We start from the raw sequence: 24482 nt of genomic DNA on the forward strand, positions 1-24482 counted from the left end.
CGAATAATTTGAAATTTAATGTCATGGGATTTGCAGAACAAAGTCCATATTTGAAGTATTTCTGCTCATTTTTAAAAAATATATAGCTTGCTATATACTCGTCCCCAGTATCACTTTTCACTATTATATAGCTTTTCTTTTCGTGCTGTTCATGTTGTTCCGTATGCTTTATGCTCGCTAATACACTGGCCCCAGCAACGTACGGGATTATCTGACAGTTTTGCAATAAACATGAACTGCTTTGCCAGCTTTTTTCTTTTTGTGTTAGTGGTCAAATAACAGCCATAGTCTGTCACGGGCCAGTTCTGTCAACCAAAGCCTGTCAGCAATACTGCTAATGTATGGATAAACATTACTGCCAACATGGAAAGACGAGAAAGCGCCGCGGGTTATACAAAATTCCGCTACGTAAGTAATCATTCTAATGAACTTACAAAATCTATAAACAGCACTTACCTCTTATGGTGTAATCGACGTAGATCGCAAATCGCTGAGTAGTCGCCAGTGCTGCTGTAACAGTTGTAATTGTTTATGATAATATACTGGTTACTATTCATTCATACTCATATGTTTTTGGGCTTAGAAGACGACAGAGCGAATACAGATTTTTTGGTTGTTCCCCCTCTTAGTAACCTCGTACGACATGCAGGAATCCACTCACAAGGGAGATAGTTCCGATAAATCGAAAAAGATGTGTATCCTCAAAAGAATGGTAAGACTAATGGATTGTGAGAAAATGAAAGACAATCCAGACCTCGTAAATATATTATTATTATTATTATTATTATTATTATTATTATTATTATTATTATTATTATATTTCTCCATTAGGGGACCACGTGACAAATTCAAAGCTTCATCCCTTGTTGTTCTGCTGCTTCTTCTTCCAGTACTCCTTAATCTGTTCACTATGCCTCCTTTTCCTTTCCTCGGGTCATTTCGAGACTGTTTTCTTTTCGTCCCGACTTTGCAATCCTTCCATTTTTAACTATTTTTCTCCTTCTTCTTCTTCTTCTTCTCGTCTTCCCTTATGTTGTTTTTTCCAGGTCTTTCTCGACTTCATGAATCCAGGTTGTTGTTGACTTCTTCCAAAGATATTTCAAAATCTGTTTAGTTAAGCTGTTGTCATCCATTCTGTATAAATGTTCAAACAGTAGCAATCGCTTCTTGCGCGTTGTATCTGTTTTATATGTTCCGTTATGTTTCATCATTACTTCTTGATTTCCAGATCTGTGTAGTTCTGAGCGGACCGAGTATTTTCCGTATAATTTTTATTTCCAGTACCCGCACTTTTAATTAATTAATTAATTAATTTATTTATTTATTTATTTATTTATTTATTTATTTATTTATTTATTTATTTATTTTCATCTATGGACCATATTTACACAACCCACCAGACTTTCTATCTCTCAGAGTTCCTTTTCTATACTCTCCTTCCGGACGTCGTTACGTCTTTGACTTCTTCTTTGTCGCCCTTCTACCGAGATGTTCCGTGACTTGACGAGTTTCTCCGGTGCATCCCTCATTCCCGCACTTTTCTTCCTAAAGGTTGTTCTTTCCTGTATATCTTCCTCCTTGATCCCCACTTCTTCTAAATCCTTGTGAATCTCCTTCAGCCGTAAAGGTTATTATGCCTTTATTATTATTATTATTATTATTATTATTATTATTAGCCAGCCCATGGTGTAGAGGTAGCATATCTGTCTCTTTTTACAAGGTTCTGGGTTCCTTTTCCGGCCAGTTAAAGAATTTATTTCTGGACTGAGGAGTATAACGGGGTTCACTTGATACGAGATTTTCTCTAGCTGTTAGTTACAGGAAGAAAGCGCACGGTGAGAATACGACGCTACCATCATGAAAAGTTTTCATTCCCCTCCCTGAGGGGGAGGGCGGGCTACCGAGAAGGTAACGTCTTCTATCTGGTACTGACCTGAAACATAGACGAACATTGGTTGCTATGGTTACAGTGGTGTCGGAAAGCTAATGATGCTAATTCCAAATAGAGAGCCTCAGCCCAAAAACATATCCATGTTAAAAATTAGTTAATTTCTTACGGCGAAAATAACACACACTTATAAGAGTTCAATGAAATTTACTCTCGCCGGGAAGGAAAGTTTCGATTTCATGTCGCTACATATAGCGCATACATACTATTGTCAAATTTCTTCTGTTTGTGTTTTCCCGATCATCTGGCCAGTTCTTCGCGGTATTCTCTATTTTATGCCTGTGCGTGGAACACCCTGCTTCCTCATTATCGCTCAAGATATAAAACATACTGAGGTGATATTGAAAGAACAGGATTTCCTTCTCTTTTGCTTGATCTGATTGGCTGTTCGATTACATAGGAGGTGCGTGTTGCTGTCTGAAGGTTTAGAGTCAAGGAAAGAACCAGTAAACAAAGATTTTATTACTAAGATAAAGCAGAAAAGAAATGGCAAAAATCAACAGTTCTAGCCCTTCAGGCAAGCAACTCAATGTTGAAAACATATCAGGTAAATAAAATATAAGGTATGAGAATATACCTATTCCTAAAAATTGCAATGCTTTTCTTAATCATAGTTATCCGTTCGCTTACTTCAACAGTTCGCCTACCGAGCTCGATAGCTGCAGTCGCTTAAGTGCGGCCAGTATCCAGTATTCGGGAGATAGTAAGTTCGAACCCCACTGTCGGCAGCCCTAAAAAGGGTTTTCCGTGGTTTCCCCATTTTCACACCAGGCAAATGCTGGGGCTGTACCTTAATTAAGCCCACGGCCGCTTCCTTCCCACTCCTAGCCCTTTCCTGTCCCATCGTCGCCATAAGACCTATCCGTGTCGGTGCGACGTAAAGCAAAAAAAAAAAAACAGTTCGCCTTTTTCTACCACAAAGTAGGCAAGTCATCTCTGTCGAGGCCCTTGGAGGAGTGGAAGGTAAAGGCTTCCACTATCCGTAACCTCGGCACTTGATGGGGTAGAGTGGTTAGCTCTATGCCCGACCGCCTTTGACCCCAGGAATTAACCTGGTACTCATTTTTGGTGTAGGCTGAGTGAACCTCAGCTCCATGTGCACCTCTGGAGGTGGAAATCTCCTTTTTTTTAAAAAATTTTACGACTTCCTGACGGGGATTCGAACGCACGTCCTTCCGGGCGAACCGAGCACGCCTTTACCGCCTCGGCCAGGCAGTCCCTTTTTTCTACCACTACGAGCGCTAATGTGAATCAGTGCAGAGTTTCACTGAAGCCCTTATAACTAACTACATTCGGTGGGAACATTTTTCAAAAAATCAATAAACACCTGAGGGTATTGAAGCAAGGAACACATTACAGAAATAATTATGTTAATAAATTATTTTGACTAGGATTTGAATCAAACGGAAAACGAGTAAGGAAACAAGCTATTTTAGACTGTTTTCCCAGAACTGCAGCTAGGCCAGAAGTGATTCTCGAGTTTTTTTTTTAAAGTTTGATAGAGCTATCCAAGACTCCTCACAATTTGAAAACTTTTCGGGCCCTTTAGCCCTTCAACTTTCGGCACAATAGAAGAAATTGCTTAATTTACGTTTTTCGTAGTTTTTCTGTTAAGAAATGTTCTTAATATTAAAAGCCGCTACGTTTTTGATAATTTTTACATTATGCCGCGCCGCCTCCCAAGGGTTCAAACGCCACTATGGTTGGCAACACACCAGCGCGGCGTACGCTTGCCCTGGCAGGGTAAGAAGGGATGGAAAAAAGTCTGTGGAGTGGTAAGTTTTTTCTTTGCCCGCGATTGTACGTTGCTCTGACGTTAATGCCATAAGGTAGGATCTGTAGTTCTATAAATTGTCACTCGCCGCTTCAGTAAGTGTATTCTAGTGTTTTTATGTTAGTATGAACATAGCACCATTGCGACTTCTGTAAGATGTTATCCTTTGTCCAGGGGCACCTGGTACCCTTCACTGGTTTGCATACGTTGGCCAGGAGGCCGAGTCCCTTCACAATGAAAATGTTAGCTCAGGTAAAACCAAGCATGGTGCCGCTTAAGCATGGTCTGCCTGAATCTAGTGTTGGTTTAAAAATTGTGTTTTTCTTTTATTTTTGTGTTTGTTCTGCAACTTAATATCGTTGAAGTGGTATTATTCAAGTATATTGCATGGTTACTGTTTGTCGTATTTGTCAGTTTGATAGCACGGAGTTAGTGCATCTAGTTTGTTTTTCTTGTGTTCTCTTTTTGTGTTTTGCTCTAGTAGAAAAATTGAAATGTCCCTTTAAATGCTTCTACAACGAACGTGCTGGAGGAAAAGAAATTTAATTTCTTTCCTAGATCGAAGTTGTATTTTAGAAAAAAGGTTCACTCATTTTTTAGAAGCAGATATCTTCATGAAATATTACTAGACTCCTGTTTACAGCGGGGAGGATAATTTGTGGGAACATGTGTGTGGAGATTTTCCACGCAATGAAATGGTCTATATTTCGTAATGTGAATGGAATTTCGCTGCGACGTCCCTCCATTAAACTTGCTTTTGTAGTTCATACACGTTCGCTAGTGAAATTTAATAGACCAGTGACCTGTTGCCGAATGTTAAGAATGTGATTTATATGCAAGGAAAAAGGAAGTCATCATCGTCGTAATCATTAATATATTGCATGAACCAAACACATGCGCTTACGAACATGCGTAATATAATACAGTACTACAATCGATCTCTCTTAATTCTAGTTTATATGGGGTTCTCTTCCACATATCGGTTTCATTGCAGACTATAGAAGGTTATTAGCTGAGGAACTCTTGCAGTTCGTTCAGCGGGGCGTCATAGTCCCGTGACATTGCAAATGAAAAGGCACGCACTGTAGTTCGAATCCCGGGTAAAACTGCATTTCCTGTGGCTACGAGATCGTGATATTACGTAAAAACACACACTTTCTTTTGAAGTTCGTTTACTATTAACTTTATTTAAAAGAATATTAATATTTTTTTGTTTTATAAAATTTGTTAAAATTGTCAGAAAATATATTGCCGACGTTAAATTTGTCACCCAGTCAAAGGAACAAAAATTTAAAAAATTGAATTCGTGCCCCATTCAGGTCGATATAGCAGTTCACTGTTTCTTCCGTCATATTGTTTGACTGGGTCCGGTACCTCTCATATCAATCGGCTCCTCAGTTGACTTTAGGATGAATGAGCTTCATTCCACTTGTTTCACTATAATCAAAATCCGTAGACGAGCCAGGAATTGAACTCGAGGCGTCCGGGTAAGAGGCAAATATGCAACCTTGGCGTTGTGATATATCTCGTCACTAAAGTATTTTATACGAAAGTAAATATTACTCTTCTTCAGTATAATCCTATTCTTTGCTTCGATTAGAGTCGCTCGAGACCACGAAAACAACGTCAGTAGGAAAATAATAATAATACTTCAATATTAATGATAATTATTCATATCTTATTATTATTATTATTATTATTATTATTATTATTATTATTATTAGTATGAAGTAATCTTGACTTCTCGCTTAGGCAAATGAGCATCGGAAAGCCTGTGTATCCACTGTATCGTCTAAAAAGCGTGAAACAGATCACGATTTGGTATCGGAAATTTGTACATTTGCATAGAAGCCTGGGTGGACGTGCTGTAATTTGATTTTGCGAGACTGTTTGTATTCGTTGACGACCATTCTTCCAATATAAAACAAAGTGCTTGTCTATCGAGGTACAGTAGCGCACTTCCATTCAGTGAGTTTGCTACATTGTAATGAATCTGTGCTCTTCCATTTCATGGAAATGAGTACAAGATCCTTCGTAGACTTAATTCTCACATTCAGTTCTCTCCATGATAAACAGGGGCAAGTTAGTAATCTCAGTTTCAAACAGGGGTTTTAAATGTCCTTTGACATTTATCCAAAATATTGCTTTACTCTTCTAAATCCTTCGACAAGGATTTACAGTTTAGGTTAGACTGCAACATCATGACAGGTGGAAAAGCTTGTTGTTCAATTTACATTTAGAGAGCAGAACTTCACCCGCATATTACTAATAATGAAATTAACGGTGTTTCGTTCATGTTAAATTGTGAGGTGATTGCATTATGATTGCCTGCCTCTGTTCATTTTGAAATTCATGAGTTTAATTTACTTCTCTTTTTGAAGTAAATTTACGCTATTCTAGGCTTTCAGGATTAACCTAACACCGAACAAACATTTCACATTCGATTATCTTGCCGTTTTTACATTTGTTTGATGTTGCAGTCTGATCCTGTGGAAGACTAACGTCAAAATATCAATGAAGATCTTCATCAACTTTTCATAACAAAAATATGTTTAAAAGTTTGGAATATACTGGACACTAATCTTGTTCTTTGTAGCTTGTGTTAAATCTGACAAATCATGGCGCATCTGCTTCTAAATTACTAATATTTTGTTTGAAATGTACTCACTTTGTTTGTGGTTTTGTTCCGTATGCTGCGCTCTTGAGGAAAGGTGAGAGGACTGGTGGTCTGTTATTATCTTTAGTAAAGCAATACTTAATTTTGGCTTCACACTGGCTGTGAAAAGACGAGAAGAGGGTGAGACGTACGGACTGAAACATTGTCGATGGAAAAAAATTGCATTTGTGGATGACCTAGAAAATACAGTGAGAGCATTTGGTCTAAGAACCGGCGCGCGGTGTTTTTCCTCATCGGCGAACGCGATAGTCGTTGCCGTTTGTCGGCAGAGTTCCGAGGCGGTGATGCAACAGTACTGAAGTTTTCGAAACAGACTTTCAACGTTTTAGGTCGTGTGTTCGGATCCCACTGGTGTCCGGCTGGCCATTTTTGTTCTGTACTTAACATCTCTTCAACACGTACTACATGTACGTAACACGACCTAAAACGTTAAAAGTCTGTTTCGATTACAATGCGGTCGTGAAAATTCAATATTCATAGTACTGAAATTTGTTGCTTACCAGTGTTATGAACAGAGATGCAGAAACTGCCCACCTTCATTGTGCACACATTTGTGGCATATTTTTGAGAAATGATACATCTCATGTTGACGTTCGAAAATTGTTCGAAAATGAGACGTTTAGGCATCTTTCACAACAGTGTCATTAATTTTTCTTCCATGAGAACTGTACGCTGCCTGTCTGTTGTTTTAGCTGAACACTTCTCGTTCTGGAACTTTTATACCCAGGATTCTTTCTTGACATTGTGTTTGGACTTGACGGGCTGACTGAGTTAACACATATGAATCATAAATACATCGTACAGTAGTGCGGCCGGTCGCTCTCTGTTGGGCAGCAGCAGCGAAGCCCGAGTATGTTCTACGCGTGATGGAAATGCGAATGCTCCGGTGGTGTCGTGGACTAACGCGATATGACCATTCCATGAACAGTGATGCTGGACTAAGGATGGGAGTTGCGCTGATTGGGGCGAAAGTGCGGTAAACCAGGCATAGATGATATGGACATGTGGTACGCAGCAATGGCGACTCAGTGCAAGGACAGCCATGTGCCTTGACCCTGGTGGACGGAGACCGCGTGTTAGATCCAAGAAGCGGTGAATGGATCCTATCAGGGAGACTATTGACGTTGTCTTGGATCGGGCCAAATGGAGACGGATATGCTGCCAAGCGGACCCCGGTACACTGCGGGAATAACGCTAGGAAGAAGAGGCTGGGATAATATGTTAGGTCATCAGCCCGAAAGCTGGTTGGGTCATCAAACAACATCGCCAAAAGCTGTGTCATTATAGAGAAACAGCAAAAATCGGTGGTTACGCCCAAAATGAGGCGTACTAGGCAGGACGAGGACTGAGGTAGTTTTTGCCAGTCCTTTCCTCTCTGCGCCAGAAAGTGCTATTACAGCACGACCAGCCCTATAAGTAGCACTTTTCATAGCATCCAGACGCACGTAGCACCATACATACTGTCACAACTGTAAATGGGAGTGGGACTTCGGAGAAGGCTATTTTTAAATTATGACCTGTGCCAAGGGACAGGTGGTAGAAAACATAATACACTTCGTGATTTAATACACACAACAGAACAGCACAAAACGCCTTGCTCCAAGACCAATACAAATGCGTGCTCCACATCCCATCCATCGCATTGAACCTGGCGGATGGCTAACGTTCCTAGTTCAGATGCTGTCACTAGAATGTTAGCTTGGAGGCTCTCATCAAAGTATGTGTGCTTAGTGTAATTATCACATATTAACTAATACATTGCAATATCTCGGTGGCAGTGCTGCTGACAATAACACAGCAGCGAAATTATATGAAAATGCGCGATGCATAACAGATTACAACTAAAGAATGATATGAAAACAGAATATTACAAGAAAGTATACCAAAACAGAGGGTTACACGATGAGGAAAGAAGTGTTTGGTGGCATAATAATTACAATCAATCGCATAGAAATCCACACGTAATTTGCAAAATATAACTTAAACATTCCACTACAAGTAGTATGACAGACGTTGAAATCACGCACACACAAGTCCCTAGAGCCGTCTTTACTATTCCAGTTTGCACTTTATAAAATTAAAGCTGGAAACAACGCCATTTTTTAATGAATTGCACACTTGCACTCAAAACAGTTCACATACACCACTGTAGAAATTATTTTCTTCAAACTTGCTTATACGCAGCTCCTTAAAGATGTGTAATATAACATGATTATTATCTCCTGGACTGCTTGGGTTTAAAAAATCCCCCATTGGCACTAGCCGGGGTCGTATGAAATCGCTCCTGATAGATCAGGGTCCATCATCTCCACCTCGTTGGGCACCATGGCTACAGACATATTTACAGCACGACTCTCCACAAACAACTGAGAGAAGGAATAGGGGTTCACCTCCCCAGGCAGAAAGTAGATCACGCGTACATTAGCGAGCACTCGGTACAGGAAATGTGCACTAGGTAGCGGGCAGATGTTCATTTGAAACTAGCTGTCACCACATAAGTGATAGTTCAGTAAATGCAATACTGATCACTCCCCACCGCTGAGAGCTCTGCGGGCTGCTCAACTGAAGAGGAGTGAGTGCTATACATTGCTCTTATGGGACTAACCCAGAGCAGGGTTATTCTCGCGTCTTTAATGGCAATTAATGAAACTTCAGGCGTTCAACCAATGACACAAATTTCAGATAGAGAGTTTCCGTCCAAAAGCATAATAAGGGTTTCAGTTGTAATGTCTGATTTTATACACTTGAAAATGGAAATCGCAACACCATGAAGGCATTGGTCGTTTGTATTGGTTTTCAAGATATGGAACGATGCCGTGTAGGTATGTAAACGATCAAAGTTTCAGACCCATTGGATTGTTGCTACAAGTCTCCCCACATGATTGTTCGCGGAGGAATCAACTCCAGTATACGGACTCTGGTGTAGCGTAGTTGACTTGCAGTGTGTGCAATGAAGTGTTCCCCGTCAAACATGCCTCGACGACAGAGAAGAGCACGCTATCAACAACTCTCGCCGTTTGAGTGGGCTCGGATAATTAGGCTGTGTGAGGCTAGATTATCGCTAAGGACTGTCGCTGCACGTGTTGGCCGACAGGCATCTACGGTACAACGTGTATGATAGCAGTGGTCAAATGAAGGTACCCACACTCGTAGACCTGGCACAGGCCCAGCGCGACAGACAACTGTGGGAGAGGATCACCGCATCATTCGGATGGCCCGGATGGAACCCCTTGCAACAGCAGCGAAAATTCGAGCAGCTGTGACACCCCACGTTACACAACAAACAGTTGGTAATCGCCTGCGTGCAGCTGGCCTGCAAGCCCGTGTCCCTGCAGAAGGTGTTCCATTGACCCCACAACAGCGACGTGTAAGGCTGACCTGGTGTCGAGAAAGATCTACGTGGGTCGACGAATGGCATAGGGTCGTCTTTAGTGATGAATCGCGCTTCTGTCTTGCCCGCAGATATCGCCGGAATCGTGTGCGCCGACGTACCTAGGAGAGGGGCCGCCCAGATCTTATTGTCGAGAGGCACACAGGGCCAACACCAAGCATTATGGTCTGGGGAGCTATTGGCTTTAATGTGAAATCACAATTAGTGATTGTTGAGGGCACTATGACTGCTCGACAGTACATTGATAGGGTACTGAATCCAGTGGTTGTCCCTATGATGGCGAACATTGCTAATGGGATGTTTCAGCAGGACAATGCTCGGGTTCACACTGCACGCATCTCCAGAGAAGCTCTCCACGACATCACAACCTTAGAATGGCCCGCCAGATCCCCGGACCTCAGTCCTATTGAGCATGTGTGGGACATGATGGGTCGACAACTGGCCAACCGTCCTCAGCCACCCACAATTCTGGAACAACTGACCCGTGCATTGCAGCAAGCATGGGCCACAATTCCTCAGGAAGTAATCCAGGGCCTTATTGACTCCATGCCTCGACGAATTCATCAATGTAATGCAGCTCGTGGTGGGCACATCCTGTATTGATTGTTGTCCAAACTTGTGGTCAGAGGGACCTGAAAGTCTAATCATCGAATCACAACCGAACACTCGTCATGCATGTTCAATTGCAGCAATGTAGTGCCACTCTTTCTGGGTGTTGCAATTTCCATTTTCTTCAGTGTAGAACTAAAGAAATGAAAACAGAAACCAGCGAAGTGAGGAGTGTTTGAGTGAAGCGATAGTGGACAGTTACGAGTGAGGTCGTGAGTTTGGAGCAACAGGCAAGAGCCTCATTATCCACTCTTGCTCTCAGAGTCACGTTTTGTACATGTCTGGTGTGGAACAGTGTGGCAGCCTGCAGGCCTCATTCTGCCCACGGCCCGCAGGGTAACTTAGAAAGTTACAGGTACGTTATTACCGAAACTTGACGTTCAACAGATAGTATGGTGTCATTTTCATTCTCCTCACTCAGCTGTGCTATTAATAACGTCTACCTCTGGAAGCACTTTATTTATCCAGTTATGTTTTACAGAAATATCTATTTCAGTTTTAATCGAAATAATAAAATATGATCTCAGCTGCTGAAATGAAAGTCTCTGAACTAACGCCCGTTGGGCGTGTCATTCTCTGCTCTACCTAACAGCTCGCGCCACTGTAGTTAACTACAGTCAACGCTCCTAATACCGAAACCGAAATTCTACGTTGGCAGATGAGAATGCCGAGAGAAGTTAGCAGAGTGAACGCCAAATAGGTTCACCAGGATTGTTTTACATGCCGATATAACGGCATGGCGTGCTATGAAGTTCAACGTTTCAAGAAAACCAGCGACGTCGGCCGGGATCTAAACCACGATTTTATTACTTAAAAAGTAGTACACGAATCACTCGACTACAGGAGCCGGCACCAGAACAGCTATTCTCCCTTCACCTAGATATCGGTTAGTGGTGTATTTTTGAAGTTCTGCGGCCTGCTCAGTTGAGGAGGAGGTGGTGGTGGTGGCTGCTGTAGATTTTTTTCATGGGGCAGACTCTGAGGAGGGTTCTGTTACTTCTTCATTTAGGAAGAGGAGAAGAACCGACGTATGTGGGCTCATCCATAGGTCTACATACAAAGTGTGTCTAGTCCATCCATACACATTTGTGTCCTCCTCCTTCGCTGTGATTTCACATATATGTGTGGATGTACTAGACAGTCTTCGTTTGTAGACCTAGGGATAAGTCCACATACGTGACGTCCTCCTCCTCCACCTTCTCAACGAAAAGTAGCGAAACCCTCCTCAACTAGTCCTATAAAAACAATCCATAGCAGTCACTCCTTCACCTCAATTGAGCAGGCGGCGGAACTCCTAAAAGTACACTGCTTGGTCGCTATGGGTTTGAGAATGAAACGTATGTATTCCGGGCCGCGAAACATATTTTAACTATAATTTAAACCCCATGCTGAAAGAAGTTAGCCCTCAGTGGTGTTAAGAGATGTCCAAGGACAGTGTACACAGCAACCAAGATCAGCTGGACATATTGGCCGTCACAGTTCTGAGCTAAGGAGGCAGTCTTAAAATTATCCTCCAAATTCCTCCAAGATCTTTTATATTGTTTAAATTGCATACCGTTCACTTTCACGTTGGTGTTTTTTTAGAATCTGTGTATGATATCCTTGATGTCTTCTTTTCTTCTCATTATCGTTTTGTAATTGTACAACCCGCATGTGTGTCTGAAGTGCACAATCATTCCTACTGCATCGCTGAATTACTTTTTTGTATCTGAGTAAAACGGATTAATGCTCTGGTCGACAGTCGTAGGTAAGTTTTGGTTGTTTCAGTAAATTAATTTGTTGAATGTCAAAATTTTTCTTACCCCATCCATTTCTGTAAAACGCTCTGCTCGATTGCGCTGTTTTTTGAACACGAAGGTAAAACTACACACATAAAATCTCTGCCAAAAGTCTTTCTTGAACTGTATCATTGACGAGTTTTAATGCCCCAGAAACATCTTACGGCTAACATAGTCATCTCCGTACAGGCCTTGAACACCCTTGGAGGGGTGGAAGGTAAAGGCTTCCACTATCCGTGACCTCGGCACTTGATGGGGTAGAGTGGTTAGCTCGGCTGCCTTTGCCCCCAGGAATTAACCTGGTACTCATTTTTGGTGTAGGCTGAGTGAACCTCAGGGCCATGTGCACCTCCGGAAGTGGAAATCTCGTTTCTTAAATTTTACGACTTCCTGACGGGGATTCGAACCCACGTCCTTCCGGGCGAACCGAGGACGCCTTTACCGCCTCGGCCAGGCAGCCCCTGAGTAGTAAGTGTGCTCGACATAAATCTCTATACTCGTGAGTTTAGTTTTAGTTTTTTCGTAATTGAGGTATCCTACAACGTCAAACTCAATATTGGTTGATGTAAGGCGGTCATAAGTGCGGATCCCAGCTTTTGATTTGGGGGACGGAGTTCATGATTCCGTCACAATTTAGTATTGCGATGTTGGAACATACCAACTATTTTAAATACTCATACCGTTTTATTCATGTGTCAGGCAGTTATAATTGATGGTATCGAAGGAAAGTAAAGCATTCGATTCCAGGTTCCATTTTGAACCCTGTATTGAAACGTAGTCTACACAATGCATACTGCGTGACGTGATAGCTGAAGACATCAAAATGAAAGTAACAAATGTTGTTGAAAACCATTTTTTTAAAATGAAAATTGCGCCGAGATTCGTTAATACAACAGATCCAAGCGCACAATTTGTTCAATAAAAAAATCATCAAACATTTGTCAAAGAAAATCGCTTCTCAATATTTAGCTCAATAGTGTACGTATTACCTCAGTTTGAAACGTCGAAAATAGTCCAAAATTAAAACCAAACCAAACCCCATGGCACTACAGCCCTTGAAAGGCCTTGGCCTACCAAGCGACCGCTGCTCAGCCCGTAGGCCTGCAGATTACGAGGTGTCGTGTGGTCAGCACGATGAATCCTCTCGGCCGTTATTTTTGGCTTTCTAGACCGGGCCCAAAATTAAACAATATTTATATCTTGCAGTTCAATGTTCGTACATTGATATAATAAATTCGTGTACTCGAAAATAATCTTACAGTACGACAAAGCGTCTTATAAAGTTGCAATATGCAATTGCAGTATGAAAATCAATCAGTAACAGCATGATATTAAAATAACACGTAACGTGTCAGTATAGTTACACACATCATACAACAAAGTGCATGTGCAATTCAATGAATCACTTTCAAATAACTTGTTTCTTGCCATAAGGATTTTGGGAGAAAGTGTTCGTGACTTCCCCTCTGTATCCTCACCTGAAAAATGGCCAATATGTTAGGTGTTGGTTGTCTGGCTCCTTGGCCGAATGGTTAGCGTACTGGGGCTCCTGGTTCGATTCTCGGTTGGGTGGGGTATTTTTAAACTATGTTTGCTTAATTCCTCTGACTCGAGGACTGAGTGTTCGTCTTAATACGTACCTTCGTTTACATACAGCACATCACACTACCAACCACCACAGAGACACTCGATTGCGAATAAATCCCTCCTCCTACGGTTGACGTCAAGGAAGGGCATCCGGAAGTAAAACTTGGCCAAATCACATTTGCCGGGCCCCAATAAGGAAGGTAATAAGGCAGGAAGGAGGACGTTTTTGTTTTTTATATAAAGAATGAATAATAATTTGGGGATTCAGAGGTAAAAATCTTCGTGAATAGACTGATTTAGGCGTCGATTTTGAAACTTGCTGACCCGATTATTTATTAAGACGGGTATCGACATCTCTCTCAGAGAACACTTAGTACTATTGTGATTTCCAAAGGGAAAGAAGCTGTGATTATCTACAGCTGAAGGTAATTATTGGGACAATATTGATCCACACCTCACAAACGTAATCCGTCAACAGTTAATGTCTTTATAAGTATACGATCGTGTTGACGGGAAGAACAAGTTTTATTTCATTTGAAGGAATCTTGTATCTAGGAACAGCTCTCAGATACTGTAAACTCAACCCCTCCCTTCAGCATCATGCTCGACTTTCGACGGTATGACAAGAACAATGTTTAAAATACGTTTAGTAATATGCCACGAGATTGAAAATAAATGACTCGCTAATTGTCAGTTCAGTTTGTTTTGCACTTCTCAACCGATATTCTGAATGTGTTCTCTGGGGCTTTCCACAGACCTCTTCGACAAACAATATATACATTCATATTTAGATTGATGCTTTCACGGCCTGTAATTGTAGACATGATAATAAGCTTTTGGCTTTTGCTGTGTTAGAAAGCAAGATGAAATTCTTTAAGTTTCGCAGAGAACTTTTCTCCGCGTAAGAGAAGTCTTGCTCGTGAACAGGCGAGATTTTATTCGGAAGTTCTCTGCGAAACGTGAAGAATTTTCCCTTGTTTTCTGACACGGTAGAAGCCCAAAAGCAATATTGATCCATGTTTTTCAATATCCACATTTTCTCCACATTTAACCCTTAGTACACTAAACTGCTAGTGAGCGTTGTGTTTTTTAGTTCGTTGAAATAACAGTCTTGGTAGTAACAAAGTATGAGTGTTGGCTCTTGAGTTTTGTGTTGTTAAAATATTACTAATACGCATACGTGGAATTAAAAAAATTGTGTCCTTTATCTAAAGACATACGATGGTCGTTCATAAATGATAATGATGAATGCGGTAGCTAAGATAGAGAAGCATAAATTCATGTGAGTCAGGCTTCTTTGTTTTGATTGATTCGAAGACGTTCGTGCGTTAGGAGAACTATCATCCTAATAAACAACGTATTGTTAGACTCTAGTAGATCAGATTGCTAACTACGCACCAGGTATATCTCATGTTCGTTTCAACAAGCAGTACTTGAGGCCCACTGGCAGCTCGTGCTAAAATTCATCTGTGTGCTACACCGAACAAACAATGAATAAACTCATCGAAATATAATATATAGTGCTTATGAAAATGAAGTCCATACTTCGCTGTTTTCTGCCGCAAAACTTATCGATGACCCCTCGGCGTTAGCAGCCATATTCTTATCGGTTCAGAGCGAGAGCACTAAGCCATTGCTGTGGCATGACGTTTTGAAGAAAGGTCTTGATTCTGTTGAGGGAAGACCATAATTTTCCGGTTCAGCAGTTGTCATGAGGTGCTGCAAGTCTAGTAGCACAACATGTGACTTATCGCCTCACTTGGTGCACATACGCAGTGGGAGGAACCCTGCGTGAAATCATAGCTTCTCTTCAGAATTTCAGCACGCAGTGGTGCGGCTAATTCCTTGTGATCCGAAGCCAAGCCAGACTTAAGAAATTTCTGTTTCTTCTTTTGAAAATAAATGGCTCATAGAATGAAGGGAATAACATTGTGTTTTGTAAGATAGAATGATCGGTGTGCTACAGAACATTAGGGTAATAAGAAGCGGCCGCTATTGCTAAGTGATGATATTTAGGCTGCATAGTACCAACGTGACAAATAAAAATACAATTCTTCGGACATATTTTCTTGACGCATGCCACACTACTCACAATTGTTGGCTGCAGTTTGTTGTCACTGATGTGCTTTAAAGCACGCGAGTTCAGTTTTTTTAAAACCATATCACCATCTTTTCATGAAATGGTGAACATCCACATGGTACGGTATCTTCTTCGCTGATGTTATTTCTCCATAAAACACTGCGAACTGGTGTATAAACAACAGGCATAATTTTTGGAATAGAATACTCGTATCCCCTGAAACTAGACAGAGAGCCTACGTGCGTTACATTCTCCTTCTTACAGTTATTTCACTATTACTAGACTAAGTATTATTTATTTTGTCCTATACGTTTTGTCTGGGAGAAAATGTATCTTCCCCTTCCTACGCTCATTTGGTGCTTACCTTTGTGTCACAAGTCGTGTAGAGTTGTTATACAATTACAGCATACAGCATAATCTCTACTCTGCTGTCTGAAATCTGTTCTACAGATGGCAGGCACGGGTAGAGAGTACATTATAATGCTCATATTTTGCCATCAGACCTTCGTGTGCCTCTCGCAAGTGGGATGCCGATCATTTATGAACTACCCTCGTAAACAATATTCACTTGTTTAGAGCTGCAGTCTTGTTCAATATACGCTGTGTAGGATAATTTGTACCACTTGCGTTTGACATTCCATTTCTGTATGAACTAGTGTACATGAATGTTCTGTATTGTGCACCCCTGCAGAGATGATCAATTAACTCATGTCCTTGTTTCTACCCGCCAGATGCTCGCAACTCATTAGCTCCTGGGGATGATGATGGTCAGACTGCAGACCCCTCGTTCGAGGATCCAGGTAGTCAGCTAACAGTGTTTGGAGTGACCACTATGTTAACACGCCAAGGGTGACTTGACATTCTTGCATTGCATAAGCGATCACAGGAAGTGAATAGAAGTTTTGGAGTCAGTCTCACTATTTTGGTAGTGCGTATCTAAACCCTCTTTAGGCTCTCGCTTGTATAACTATCGCCAAATTGGCTTCGGTATTATTGATGACATAGGAAAGGGGGCAGACTACCAAAATGGCGATAACTGGCTTCAGCTGCCCGAGGCAGTGTTTCGTCCATTTATTTTCTGTATTCGCTTGTATACATGAAGTAGCTTGCACGGAGCCATGTTGCATAGCAGAACATACAGTGTATTTTGATATAAGATACGCCGTATGGATAGTCCATGCAATCTCTTTTCTTTGCCATATAAACTTCAGAAAATACATCATTATTCTCGGATTAAGTTAGGTGGTACAGATCTTGAACTTACCGTCATTTTAACGACAACTTGGTTCAGTACACGGCGCCGTGCTTATTCTACTTCCTTTTTTCAACATTCGTTGATCCAACTAGACAGAATAACATGCTCTCTCTCAACATGGTTCCACGACATTTATTTTAATATCGTCTCCTATACTAAATCATTTCTTCAGCACAAACATTCCCACACTCTTTCATGGCATAATAGAAATGTCTGTTCATACGTATTTAAATATTTTAACGGTAGTAGAGTGAGAATTGCCGTATTTCCTTTAAAATGATCCGACTTCCTCCTTCCCTACCTATGCTTCAAAGCTGGCATCTCAATATCGTAAGCTGATTACTCTCTTTCAGAACTTTCCCTGTTATGTGCGTGAATAGCGTAGTGGCTTTCCGCGCGGATGGCCGAGGCTCGAATCCTGGTCGGTTCTCTGTTCGATTTTTGCTCATGAAGAGGGCACGGGGCCTTAAACCCCCGGTCAAAATCAAAAATAAGTCTCTATGGCTTCAATGACCGTAGAAAAGTCTCTGCTAAGCATAAGAAAGTCAGTCATTGTTCCCCTTACATGGCAAGTGTCGTGGAGACTGAGTGAATCTTAGGGCTATGTGCATCTCCAAAAGTGGAGGTCTTGTTTCGAAATTTGTCGTCTTCTTGATGATGGGGAATCGAACCCACATTTCTTCCAAGCTACCTTTATTTTAGCCAGTACTAATTTCTTATTTGTTTTTGACCCTGAGCGTTAATTGAGATATATTCAGATTAAATACTAAACCTTTCCAATGAATATTTTTACATTAGCTTTGTAGTATGTCCGATCGATCATGAACATGAATTAGTTTGTAGCCATCATTTTTAGAGTTGACTTGCGTCATTCAACATACAAGGAACATGGGTATCAACGAACTTCCGCCACAATGATTTATATATTTATTGAGAAACTCAGTGACTTTCCGGACAGTCTGAACTGCCACAAGGACGAAACATTTAAATGTGAAGGTATAATGTTAAAAATCATCTCATAAATAACTATAAAAAATGAAATACTATTACAACATTTAAACATTGGTGGAGATAGGCTTGTAACAAGAAAACGAAGAACGGTGCACTCAGTATTGAAATATTACCGGGAATAAGAAAGGGGTATAGAAGACATATAGATGCTATTTTAAAATAGACAAAGAGCCCCATAAAGTAGCGATAGATTCTGGACTTTTGTAACCCGAATATGTCCCAGAAGTGTACGTAAGAACCTACGTATCATACCATTAAACTCTGATCTCTTCTAATTGATACGTGCTCCTGTAGAATTCCATTGCAGGTGTTCCTTTCTTCAGTCTGGCGGGTGTGATGCTCCATTCTGTTAGGTCGATTGTGTAACCTTACTTGCTGTCGTGTTTTAAAGGCTATCATGTCGATTCTTCTGGTTCTACCGTTCGTTGACTCGCCGTGAACCTCGTCACAAACGATGTAACCCTTTCCCACGAAGCTCTCGGCAATGAAAGATCTTATTTTCTGATGCTGGATGTTTCTCAGTACGGTATATCACCGTAAGAACACTTTTCCAAAACGTGGCCCAGTTAGGTCTCCAGTTCCTTATCCAGTCTTTCGTGACGGACTGGCTGGTTCAGACGGTAGAGCGTTAGCTTTCTGAATCCAAGCTAGTGGGTTCGATCGTGGCTCCCCTGGTGGTCTAATACGCGAGCCTCATGTCTTTCGATACAAAATTATTGGTACGTAAAGCCAGTAACGTTATTCTATCCTTCCACTGCTCTACTCCGCTTCCAGTGTGGTTTCTTATCTCTCTCGTCCCCTCCATTTTTCCTCTCATTAGTGTTAAGAGACGATGATTGTCTAGTTGTACTTCCTCCTAAAAACGACCATCACCATGTACTTCATAACTGTTGGCTTCTTTAGTCTGTCGGAACTAAAACTACATGAAAAACAAAACATATATAACAGAATTATTATACCTGAAAAAGAAACAAATGAATTAAAGTATAATTCTGTTAGTATATCTCTTCTTTTTCGTGTAGTTTATAAAAGTATTTATTAATAAATTCGCTTCGACGACTGAAGAACCTAACAATTATATTTAAGTGACTCGAAACTGAAAATAAATGGCTTCAGATATCACAAAAAAAATTCTAGGAAGGAAAAAAAAAACTTTCTGACGAGAAAAGAGAGACGTATTGATGAAAATTAAAATCATGATTGTCTGGTGTGTTTGGTGGTCACTCCAACCTGTATAAAAGCTACTTTTATTTTATTGATGTCTCTGCCGTTTCACCCTCCTCCAATCTGTAATGTACATGTACTTCTTTCTTGTAATTTCTTTACTGCATGGATGCAAGGCAAAGGTAATATATATGGTAATGGTATGTTCATTCTCTTCATTGCTCTGTAATGTGTATGGTAGAAGCTGGGTTTACTCCGTATATTTTTACCTGTAACATGGAGCACGAGAAAGGTAGGCCATGCTTGTTTTCCTAATACTTGTTCCTCTTCACTTACGAGCCTGAGGTTACAGATTAGTGAAGTGTCTTATCAGAAATGTTGTAGAAGTGTCAGTTTCTTGCTGTTCTGTCTTATCAGTTCGAAATATCCCCTGTTGCAGTATAAAAGAGAAGGTCTAAAATGCCCGTCTGGCTTATTTATAACAAAGTAAATGATGTCTGTGAGTTTTGAACACACGTATATTTTCAACTAGTCTGGCCATAAATGCCGTTATATCGCACCTCCGCAAGAATAGTGGCACAACTAAAGAAAATACCGTTTTTTAAGTTATGACCTGACAAAACTAATCACTCTTTCCATCTAGAAAACTGTCATAAGTGTAACTCCTTTCTTTCTTGCGAAACATTACAAATGGCGTTATACCACTTTAGTGTACTAAACATCGTCAGTTAAGAATATTGACACTTCTTAGTTGTGATTTATTTGATTGAAATTCCGAATCAATTTCCTATGGAACAGCCATTTATATGAAAGTTTGAGAATTGCCTTAGTTAATTGAGAGTTTAGTGACGCACAAAACACCGGAATTCACAAAGACAAAATTACTTCTCGAATTTAAACTGAAACGTTGAAATTTGCTACGGATTACTGGTAAGAGGGAATTGTTCAGTCGGTGATATAAGACAGTTTAAGACTGAATTTGAATTATCAAGTAATAACTTTGGATCCAGGATGAAAACGAAATTAATGCACGCTATATGGATTGTTACGAAGATGATTAATAACGCAACTGGCTATCAAATTTCAATCACTGATACAACTTTCTTCATAGCATGAAGCAGAATTGACTAAAACATTACGTTTGCGACAGTTAAATACATAAAATACACCAACTTGAAGATATAAATAGTCTACCAGATGTCACGCACGAACTGTAACAAAAAGTGACTTTCCCAAAACACTCAGATACGTCACTGTTATGTATGCAGTCGAAACACTGCCCGTATATGCCAATAAAGGACTGCTCGAAGAACTGGAGAAAGAGCGCAGAATTATTACAGGAATCATCAAGTATATGGCAAAATAAAGAAAATTATAGACACAATCCGCAAAAGACGGACATAAACGATCACCTCAAGCGAATGGACGACGGTAACAGGTCGACCAAAATGACCTTTCACTTTATTCATTAAAAACTCGAAGCCACGATGTCTTGCTTTTAGAAACACCAAAGACGACCGCCAAATGCTACAAATCAAACTCGAAGCTGTCGTTGACAGAGCTGTCTTTCGAAAAAAAAAAATACTGACGAACAGGCTAAACCGAGACGAACAACCGAGAAGACACGGTGTCCCTTGGTCAAAGGAACGCAAGCAGATCCACTCACAAAGAATGAAGGAAAACAAAATTCACCTGCCAAATGCAACAAGATGGCCCCAGTGAATAATAATAATAATAATAATAATAATAATAATAATAATAACAATAAGTAATTATGTTGAACATATTCTCAGTAATGATAATCGATCAATAATCTGCATTTAGTGCTGTCGGCCAGGTGGCAAATTCCCTATCAGTTGTTTACTTAGCTTTTTCTTGTTTTCAAAGAACTTGGGCATTTATCGAACATTTCCCTTGATAAATTATTACGATCCTTCCAAAACATGCAGATGATGTTCACCTCCATGGTTGAATTGGTAATGTAACAGCCTTCCCATTCAGAGATTCGCGAGTTCAATTCCCTATCGGGCCGGAGACTGAACCGCGTTTTGTGAATGGAATGTTTGTGTTCGTCGTAACACACACAACGCAACACACTGCCAAGTATCAGAGTTAGGCGTAAAACTGGCACAAATTCACGCGTAGTGCTGAGACGGGAAAATTACGGGAGGGAGAAAGGAAGAAGAGGGTCACTGATTTATTGAGCAAATGGGTGTACAGTGCATTAGTGGCAACTGGTACCGATTAAAGCCAGTAAAATTTAATGCACAGTAATTACGGTATCATCTTTCTTCAAGGAAGGGAGCTGCGTGTACCGTTTGAACCAGATACTATCACCCTCTCCCAATGTCTCTGACACGGCTGAGAAACGAAGCCAGGCCTTCCGAAGATGGTAGCTAATACAATAATGTCAGCCTCTGCCGGCACTCACTGGAAATGAGGGATGGAGTACAAATCTACTTGTTTCCTGAACGCATGGAGAGGTCAGTGATCAGTCCAGCGTTGTGCAGTGAGTTTCTCTCATCGGTTGGCCGAAAGGCGCGCCCAGCTTATCTGCCTCCTGTTGACTCATCACTTCCTGTTACAGCGCGGGAATGCCCGCACTTCGCAGTTCAGGTCCGTGCTTAGAACGTGTTTTAAGTGTTGATCGCTCGCTCCACCTGTTCTCGAGTTGTGAAGTGTTACTTCGGGGGTATAATTCTCATGTCTCTTCATGTGTACACGGTAGAGGAAAGGGTATTTATGTACGATAATTATGTGGAAACGGAGTCTTGCAGGGAAGTCGTTAGGCGATTTGTAACACGATTTCCAGGTGTACGCCCCTCGAGAGAGAGAGAGAGAGAGAGAGAGAGAGAGAGAGAGAGAGAGAGAGAGAGAGACCGTGCGGAAACTCGTAAAAATATTGAGAGGAACTGGTTCTATACTCGATAAAAAGCGAAGTGTTAAAAAACATGTATGAAATCGCAGAAATATTAGAACATACGCCTACAAGAAGCCGGGGTTTCGAAGAGCTCAGCATAGCGGACTACGAAAATATTAAAATTGAATCGGAGTTTCCTGAGATGATGCCAGAAATGTGTGGATGCAGGAGGAGAACATTTCCAATATATGTCATAAGGTACCGGCTTATTTTCTTAATTCTTAATTGCTAATTTTCGTAATTCTTATTTTCATTTTAATTGTTATCTCATGTCATGCACGGATGAAGTGAGCGAGGTGCCGTCCTTGTTGTTATGCTGCGGAGCGGGGAGTGATGAGTCAAGGGGAGGCAGAGAAGTTGCGCGCGCCTGCCGGCCAACCGATGACAAAAACTTAATGTAGTTAAACACTATTTTTAATCATCCAAGTCTGATACAGAATGTACGAGAGCGAGTCGAATTCAAAACCTTAAATATCTTTTCCAGTTTATTTCATTGAGTGAAAGTGTCGCACAGCTGTATCATTTTTCTACATAATCTCCGCTACGTTCAGTGCAGAGATTCCTCTAGTGAAAGAAAAATTGCGTGCCATGCGCACTCACTCGTGCACTGCCTTCATTCTTCATCCGCATGGAACATCTTTTCTCCCAGTGCCTCCTTGAGTGGCCCAAACATGTGATAATCACTAGAGGCGATGTCCGGTGAATATGGAGGGCACTCTGAATGCAGGTATTTGATGGTCGCAACTGTTTTGTCATGCTGCTACTGTGGCAAACGTGCATTGCATTCATCTCGGTGAGTTTCAATAGATTTTACACTTTCGCTGTTCAAAAACCGAATAACAATCCGCTGTCCTTCTTTAGTGCATGTCTGAAGTGGAGTGGCCATTGTTACATTTTGATGGTGTTTGCTTGTCTGCACGTTGCGGCGTGTATAGTATACTCGTTAAAGCTTATGTGACAGTACTGCCAGCTAGAGATCTGAATTCCCCGTTTGGAGTGCGATGGTGGCTGGTGTAGTTACCTCCTACTCCCGTGGCTTTCGCGACCTGACCGACTGTTTGGCCTTAGTTGGACACCACCTTCGGCCGAACTGATTCACTTTCACAGTCGCTGTGACATTTATGAAAACGGGAGTCTGAAGACACGGTGAAAGCAAAACGTGAGAGAAGGGAATGTGGATTACAAGAGAAAGAAGGGATGAAGAGTAAAGTGTAGGAAAACTTCTTGTTATCTAAAGCCGTGAATTGTGAACAAGTAGGATATGTGTCATATAAACGTTTCTTTATTGACGTTTGCTTCTACTACCTCACATATGAAAACCCACGTGTGTGAAATGCGGCCAAATACAAATACCACATGATCTCAAACGTAACATTACACAGAAATGCGTCAGATGTGCACAACAGATCTTCGGTTGTTTCGGGAACAGGGTTCCAAGATATGCGTCAAGAAACTTGTTAATGTTGGTGTAGACTATGGACGAATGGATGTTGTAGATATTCTCCCCACCGCAAAACAATTTCCCGGAACATCGACTTGCAGGCCGCCCAGATACGAGCTAAAATGCAGCCTGAAATTGTTCGAGCTACAGAGAATGATGTTTATGCAAGTAACGGATCTATACGAGAAAATACGCGTACATTACTTTACTATTACCGTTGTCTTCATTGATGAAGTCTTGAAGCTTAAAATTGCGTCCTCGTTACTGCTAAATCTCCTGACAGGGCAAAAGCACATCGACTGACTGGGGGGATAGAAAATCAGCTGTCGGAGATTGGAATATATCCTGAATGTATGATGAAGGAGCAAATATTGATAAAACACTTGAGCTCTACTGCCATTATCTGTGCATCGTGTGCTATCTAAGCACAATGCTAAGACAGGTTTTCCAAGATAAAATCATGACGGAAGAATTGCTAGCATTCCAATCATCGTCGCTACCAAACACAAAGTGCGTTATACTACGAAAATATTCCAGGATGCGAGAGATGACCTCGAAGTAGATAAATATCCAACTCTGTAGCTCGTGCTTCTTTGGTTTCGCAAATTGAACCTTTGTTGCAAGTTAAGATACCGATGAGATTCGGAAGCTTAAAGAACCTGTGCTCTGAATACTCGTCTACTAACACTCAGATAACACGCGTGAATTCGCTGACCAAATCGGTTTGTTTTCCCTGCGGATTGGCATGATGATACGGATGAGAAACTCTCTTCGAATAACGAAGTTGGTATTCATGTATTAAAAGATCACCTTTCTGGTGATAATTCTCTTGCATGGTGGAGAAATA

General features: G+C 41.0%; 1 protein-coding gene across 20 annotated transcripts in view; it reads left to right on the top strand.

The window, feature by feature from the left end:
* The window catches only part of LOC136885088 (ensconsin), a 762268-nt gene that overhangs the window by 576832 nt on the left and 160954 nt on the right, over window positions 1–24482 (top strand). For 9 of the 20 annotated variants that reach the window (XM_068230157.1, XM_067157513.2, XM_067157517.2 and 6 more), the window contains 2 exons: window positions 3897–3974; window positions 16576–16644. The exons of 5 other annotated variants lie outside the window; for them this stretch is intronic. In XM_068230157.1, the coding sequence (XP_068086258.1) occupies window positions 3897–3974; window positions 16576–16644 (147 nt within the window). The remainder of the gene's footprint in view (window positions 1–3896; window positions 3975–16575; window positions 16645–24482) is intronic. 6 more of the 20 variants (XM_068230158.1, XM_067157519.2, XM_067157524.2 and 3 more) reach the window with 2 other exon arrangements.

Source organism: Anabrus simplex, chromosome 13 (assembly GCF_040414725.1).
Source record: "Anabrus simplex isolate iqAnaSimp1 chromosome 13, ASM4041472v1, whole genome shotgun sequence".
Taxonomy (NCBI): Eukaryota; Metazoa; Arthropoda; class Insecta; order Orthoptera; family Tettigoniidae; genus Anabrus; species Anabrus simplex.